Below are 7,691 nucleotides of genomic sequence, written 5' to 3'. Positions count from 1 at the left end.
TTGAAATAAAAGTAGACCAATTAAACTAATTTCACACCATTTACACAAAAATCTTTTGTAACGCCCCGAATTTAATTAATTATTTAATTAAACTGGTCAAGGATTTATTCGTTGGAATTAGTTGAAGTCGGGATTTATCAGTATTATTCTAAAGGCGTAATTAGATTAGTGTGTTGATTTGAGCAGTTAAGTTGTGGTCGGATTAGTAGGAGAAATACAATTGCGAGTTGATATTATTTGTGTTATGAATCGATTGTAGTTGTGGAATATTATTGGAAATAATATTCGTTATGTTATGTGATTATTTATTTACGTGTGTTAGTTGGCTTAATTGAGTACTTAGAGGAATATTATGAATTGAGCCTGAGTGGAAGAAATATAACACAATGGATGAGTTACGTGTTAATCCCATTAGTGAGATAATAAAGGTTGGGGTTTTATAGATTGAGTCTCATAACTTATTTTGGTGGAAAGAAGAGAAAGAAGAGAAAGAAGGGAAGGAAGAGAAAAGCTAGGGCATGAAGGAGAAGAACTCCATTGAAAAAGGTGAAGCTTTTGCTAAGGTAAGGGTGTGGTTCTTACTCTCTAAGAGGTGACATGATGATGTGTATGATAGAGATTAGGCTTCATAATTGTATATCTATGAAAGTGTGAAGAATTGAAGTCTTGATGTGTTTATGAATCTAATGAAAGATGTATGATTTTTGGTGTAATTTATGAAATTGGTGTGTATTTGAATAGTTACATGATGTTGGTGTAAAGAAATAGGGAAAATGCAGTTTTTGAGCAATTTTGGATGATGTAATCGGTTACATCGAAGAAAAATTGGGTTTTTTCGCCACTGAAACTGATGTAACCGATTACATGAATCATGTAACCGTTACATCACTGTGTTGATAGATTTTTCCTAAACTTTGAAAATTCATAACTTTTGACCCGGGTATCCGTTTGACGCTCCGTTTGGACCGTTGGAAAGCTAAAATAAATTCCTATCTCATAAGAATGAATCGAGAACCATTAGAAGATTATTTAATAGGACTTATACTTTTTGTATGTGTTTGATATGTATGAATTGATAATGATGTTGTATGATATATGCAATTATTCGTACGTTTTGATATATGTGAGCCGATAATGACGCCTTGTGATAAATTAACAATAAATATTGTTTAATTAAGGAGTTGAATATACCGTGTTATGATGTTACTTGATTCGTGTAATGTGATGTTATTGTTAATATGATGAATTTGTTGTTGTTATTGCGGAATATGATGAATGTGTTGAGGTTGTCGTTAATAAGACAAATTATTGATGTTTGTTGTTAACATGATGAATTATTGGGTGTTGTTATTAGTATGATGGAATTGTTTTCATTGTTGCTAGTATGTGAAATCTGTTGTTGTTGTAGACCCTATGATCAATGTTGATAAGTTGTATTGTTTGGTATGGTGATTATTGTTGTGAAGCAAAGTATTGTTGTATGATGATGCAACATAGAGACGTGATTGTGAAGTGATGCATTCTTATTAATGATGATGATTTTGTTGTTGTTAAAGTTCAACATTATATTGATAATGTTCGATGGTGATTTAGACGATATTGTGATGTTATTGTTTATATGGTATTTGTGGATGTGCATCATTGAGTCGCATCCATTGCATAATGCATGCCTGAAACTTATGGCAAACACGACGGTCTGAAACTTATGGCAAATACGACGTCCTGAAAACTATGGAAAACACGATGGCCTTAATGGCAAAGAGCGACGATGTGCCCAATAGAAAATTATGAGACGATTGGAGTTTTACTCCAAATGGTACCACATGCATTTGCATAAGTTTGAGTCACATTCGAGTCACATTTGAATTGCATTTGAATTGTGTTTGTATTGTTGAGTGTCATACCCTAAATTTTGACCTAAGTTTTTCATTTAACTCATTTGCATTAACATCGATTAATTCATCTACATCTAGAATAAGTTTCAAGTTCACACATTGCAATTCAAATCAGCATGAAATTTGCAATTTAGTTTCTCATCATTCCAATTAGTAAATCATTTTAAGTTTTACATATTTTCGTTAAATTTTGCATCTTGAGTTCAATTTTACCATTGCATTTTTATTTATCTATTAATAAATTAAATTCGCATTTTTCTTTTCAGAAATTTCTTTTTTTAATTGGTTTAATAATTAAATTGATATTTAATTATTATCACCCACTTAAATTAAGATTTAAGATAGAAATATGTGACTGTAGGTTTAAAAAAGAAAAAAAGAGAACTATTCTACGTAACTCCTTTTACAAAAATAAAGTCTGTTACATAGAAAGAAAAAAAAAAACAAAATGAAAAGGATTCGAGCAGCCTCTATTTTCTTCAGCATGCGCTTCAACATCAAACCATCATCTTCATATTATAGCATATACTCTGTACAAAGTTATAAACAAAAACAGTCAAAAAAATATGTAACGGCTATCTTGCACAAAAATCCAAAAGCCCTGCTACTACCGTCTGCTCCATGATACTTTGTTGTCCAAGAAATGCAGTAGAAACAGTCCAAAGATGTGGTCCCAATGCTGCCAAAACCTGCATAAACAAGCCAAATTTGATTTTTTTACCTTTATGCCACAAAAATGGAATAAATATACCATAATGCCACAAACTGAAATTAAATAACCAATATGCCACACTTTTACTTGTGGTTCGGCCAGGGGTGGGACGGACGGATGAAGGCAAATTTCACGTAGTTTGGGTCCGGCCAGGGGTGGGCCGGACGCTAACTACACCCTTTTTTTTTTTTGTTTTTTTTTTATTTTTTTTTTAATTTGATATAAGTGAAGAGATTAATTATAAAAAATTGTTTTTTTATTATAATATAATTATATTCAATTAAATATAATAAAAAATATTATAATATAATTAAAATTAATTATTTGCCAATTGATTTATTATTATAAATAATAATTAAAATATAATAAAATTTAATAAAAAACAATATAATGTATTTCCAATATTTATTTTATTCAATACATAAACACGTACAAGAAAAAAAAGCCTATTTTTTTTTGGGCTTTGGTTGGACCATATGGCCCCCTGTGAGACATTTTTTGGGTTTCTTTGCTCTCTTACCCTTACCTAACGGTTGCTCAATGTCTGGTGGAGGTTGCCTTTGTGGAGAATCGTCGCTTGAAAGTTCATCGTTTTGATGCGACGGACCATCATTCATAAACATCGCCAGTTGTTGTGGAGATATTGTCGGTAAATTTTCGAGTACTTGATCATCACTAATGTCAATGAATGGTTGAGTAGAAGCTACAAAGGTTTGTGGCACATTTGATGACATGTCTGGATAGTAGACATTTGTGGTGTCAAAGGTATGTTGTGGTTGGGAGAGTGAAAGCGGTTGAGATTGGGAGTATGATTGGTCGAAGTCGGGTTGAGGGATTGGGGTGTTATGTAGCGGTGGTCGAAGTGTTGATTGTTGATATTGTTCTTGGTGATAGTAGTAGTTTGTTTGGGGGGTTGAGGTGTAAGGGGTTGGAATTTGAGATGGTGTGGCAAAAAATGTGTGTTGTTGTGTGGTTTGAGTGTGTTGGTATGTTTGTGGAAAGGAAGAAGTTTGTTGTTGGAATTGTGTTTGTTGGAATTGTGTTGTTGGTTGGAATTGTGGTGTTGTTTGAAATTGTGGTGGTGGTTGGAATTGTGGTGTTTGTTGGAATTGTGGTGTTTGTTGGAATTGTGGGATTTGTTGATGAAAGGTTGTTTGTGGGGTTGATGTAGAGGAAGGATAATAACGAGGGTCTGCCAAATACGTTTCTTTCGACAAATATAACAATGGAATATTTCTTAACCATTGCATATAATCATCGGTGTGTCGTAAAGTAGTACTCAACTCACCTGTCATTATTAAGTTTCTTCTACCTTTCCACTCATTGTTCTCGTGAATGTTCACATGTCGATAATTACAATCCTTTACATCATTCTTCGTCACCAAGTGATGATCTCCAAGACACCTCGGGGGTTGAGGGATGTTTTGCGTAAAACCAAATTGAAGCCTAACCCTGTCGGCGTGATGCATTTCCATAATATGAAAACAGATAATATATGTAGTTGCACTCCACGCTCGAGCTTCTCGTTGAGTGCGATGAGGATATTCTTCGTAAGGCCTCCACAAAAACTGTAAGACATAAATAAATATAAGAGTCGTATTCAAGTAAATGAAAGATTTAGTATATGGCTTGGAAAATAACTTACATCTCCTTGGACCATGTGATCCAAAATGAAACGATATCCATCAAGAAAAGCATTTGGAGATGAGTAATACTCCATACCTCGTTGTGCAAATCTTGCATATTTAAAAAGTTCAATTAGGACTATGCGTTAACTTATTGGAAAAATAAATATATAGAGTAAAGAATTTACCTAGTGGCGTATGGATAGGATGGAGCAATTTCACTCCTTGGAGCAAGTTGTGGAATACGATAGTATGTCCACACAGCGAGAATGAGTGAGCATCCTCCAACACTCATGCATCCTACACGACATGCTTTGCACATCTCCCTGTAAAGGTAAGCCAAACACGCGGACCCCCAACTATATTTGCCACATTCATCAAAATCTTTGACAAATTTGAACCAAGAAGAATGCAATACACTATGAGATTTATCAGGAAATAAAACAGCAATCATACTTAAGATATATAATTTTGCATGCAGTATATTTTCCTCCTCGGTTTGTTGAGAATGGGTTTCTAATTCATTCAACTCGTCGTGTATCCATGTTAATTTTACCGAACCCTTCACCCTATCATTAAAAGGTTGTATGCCTAAAGCATCGATACAAGCATAATCGGGACCTTCGGTCTCACCTACTACAGCTCTCCCATCTACGCGGAGGCCAAACAACATATTTATATCCTCTAATGTGATTGTACATTCACCGGTCGGCAAATGAAACGTGTGTGTTTCAGGCCTCCACCTCTCAAGCATCGCAATTACAAGTTTAGAATCAACACTTCTAAAGTTGATTTTAGAGACAATCCCAAACCCGGCTCTTTCTAAGTAAGGCTTGATAGCCTCACTTGGCTCCCTGTCAAACATATGATTATGTAGTCTAAACCTTTTAGACTCATCCTATACAAAAAATATATAATTTGGTTAGTATATAAAAACAATAAACTGTGAAAAATACGTACAAGAATACTAGTAACAAATTTACAATACGTACGAATGCAGCCACGTTCTCTCTCGTTCCTCGATGATTATTTCCCAAAGCAAGCAAACCAGACATGTTGTGTGATTGTGGTAGTGATAATTATGTGTTTCAGATGAATATGCAATGTATGAAATTTGGAAGATGTTATGAGTTTGGAGTGATAATGATATGTTAAATTTATAGTAAAAGCAAATGCATTGCAGAATCCATTGGACAGACAAGTGTAATGCATGCAATATATGGAGCATGCTATTATCCAACATATATTAGACTCTATTGCATGCTTTTACTATTTGATTTGATTACACAATGGCTGATGGGACAAATCCATGCATGCATGCAGCGAAAATTGAGCCTAGTTGTCGTCCGTCCCACCCTTGGACGAACTCCAACTAACCTAGTTGTCGTCCGTCCCACCCTTGGACGGACTCCCTTGTGCCTAGTTGTCGTCCGTCCCACCCCTGGTTGGACTGAAACATGATTCGTCCTTTGCCTGGTGGATTCCCTACGTGTCCATCTTTGGTTGGCACAGTATTAATACCACTTTGACTGATAAATGTATAACAACACACATTCAAACACACATTCAAAATTTATTTGTTCAGAAAACAAATATAGATTCATTTCAATGGCTCAGAGAAACATTATTTGTTCAGTGCATTACAATGGTGTTATCAGTAACGATCTAACCAACGGTTTTTCGTTTAGTAATACCGAAACAAAACGTTTCAAAGTGCATTGTAGAGCCGATTTTATGCATTTGAAGGAACGGATCGAAACAAAATTGCAACTTCCTGTAAGTGAAATTATTTATCGACTTCCGTTGTTTAATGGAGAAAGCGGTATCATTTTTTACGTCATGAAACCAATAGAGGACGACGATGGCCTTAAAGTGATGTTCGAATGTCACAATTCGTTTGCTCCTCTTGACGATATGGAGCTATATGTTCATATTGTTAGTCCTCCCATTAACCAATCGCAAGAGTCTCATTCGCATCAATACGGTTTGAGCCAACCCACTGATGAAGAGCCAACCCAAAACAACGAACCATTTATACCCGACGAACAGGTGGACGAGTACAGTGAGGATGAAATACAAGAAGTGCAATATGAAGATCTTTTTGGTGATGACAATGAACCTGATGATGTTGAGCCGTCGCAGCCTACACTTGCACGACCGATTAGCATGTACGCCCCACCGGATCACATGCGAAATATTTGTTTAGAAGAGGCACCGTCTGAATCAATTTTTGGTTCCCACAACCCAAACTATAGTGATGTTGATTTATATGAGGGAATGGAGTTTGAAGACAAGGAGGAGTGCGTTGCTGCTATTCAACATTGGCATATCACCAATAATCTTGATTATTGGGTATACAAATCTGACACGAAAAGATATGTCATCAAATGCAAAAATCCAACTTGCAAATTCAAATGTAGAGCATCCGTTCGCAAGAAGAATTTTAAGTGGATGATAGGTAAGTTGAGTGGACCACATGTCTGCACAACCACTTCAATGTCGCAAGATCATAGACAACTTACATCAGATATTGTCTCTCACTGCATCAGAGATTTGGTTAACACCGACCCCTCAATTAAGGTAAAGCTCATAATTTCTCATATAACAGGAAAGTATGGTTATAATATATCTTACAGGAAAGCGTGGATTGCAAAGGTAAAGGCCATAGAATCCTTGTATGGAAACTGGGAGACATCTTACAATGACCTTCCACAATGGTTATTGGTAATGAAAACATATCTGCCTGGAATGATAATAGACTTGGAAACTTTACCTGCATTTTCAAACGAAGGAAGTCAGTTGGGTGATAAGATGATATTCCATCGTCTATTTTGGGCTTTTCAACCTTGCATCCATGGTTTTGCCTATTGCAAGCCAATTGTTCAAGTCGACGGAACATGGTTGTATGGAAGGTACAAAGGGACATTGTTGATGGCTGTGGCGCAGGATGGGAATGGTAACATTTTTCCAATTGCTTTCGCTATTGTCGAGGGTGAAACCAAGGATGCTTGGAGTTTTTTCCTTCGTAATCTAAGAATCCATGTGACACCCCAACCCAATCTATGCCTAATATCAGACAGACATCCATCGATTAAAGGTGCCTACGATGATCCTGCAAATGGATGGCAAAATCCTCCGTCATCACATGTCTATTGCATAAGGCATATCGCGCAAAATTTTATGCGTGCGATTAGAGACAAAGAACTACGTAAAAAACTCGTCAACATGGGTAATAGTCTGGTTGATATTTATGAAGTAAATTTTTCAAATTCACTTTGTCGGTTTCTTGACATGTTTATTATTTGTGACAGGATATGCATTGACGGAGTCAACGTACAATTACTATAGAACCGAAATTCGTCAGACAAATAGAGATGCTATGGAGTGGATTGAAAATATCCCCAGGGAGAAGTGGGCAAGGGCGTTTGATAGAGGGCAATGATGGGGACACATGACGAC

At 35.9% G+C, this 7,691-nt stretch overlaps 1 protein-coding gene across 1 annotated transcript; it reads left to right on the top strand.

Moving 5' to 3' along the window:
* The first annotated feature begins 5,840 nt into the window (after positions 1 to 5,840).
* Positions 5,841 to 7,674, top strand: LOC131634843 (uncharacterized). The gene is made up of 2 exons (XM_058905465.1): positions 5,841 to 7,461; positions 7,544 to 7,674. Exons 1-2 carry the CDS (start codon positions 5,841 to 5,843, stop codon positions 7,672 to 7,674), a joined length of 1,752 nt encoding a protein of 583 aa, XP_058761448.1.
* The last annotated feature ends 17 nt before the right edge of the window (positions 7,675 to 7,691 follow it).

Source organism: Vicia villosa, unplaced genomic scaffold (assembly GCF_029867415.1).
Source record: "Vicia villosa cultivar HV-30 ecotype Madison, WI unplaced genomic scaffold, Vvil1.0 ctg.001367F_1_1, whole genome shotgun sequence".
In the NCBI taxonomy this organism is placed as follows: domain Eukaryota; kingdom Viridiplantae; phylum Streptophyta; class Magnoliopsida; order Fabales; family Fabaceae; genus Vicia; species Vicia villosa.
Note: the sequence above shows the minus strand (reverse complement) of the source record. Positions and strands in the feature narration are given on the sequence as shown.

Bases quoted from the DNA above. Each gene is read 5' to 3' on its own strand.
- LOC131634843 (XM_058905465.1), top strand. From the start codon at position 5,841: ATGGCTCAGAGAAACATTATTTGTTCAGTGCATTACAATGGTGTTATC. The intron at 7,462-7,543 runs GTAATAGTCTGG...TATTTGTGACAG, and splicing joins TAAAAAACTCGTCAACATGG to GATATGCATTGACGGAGTCA.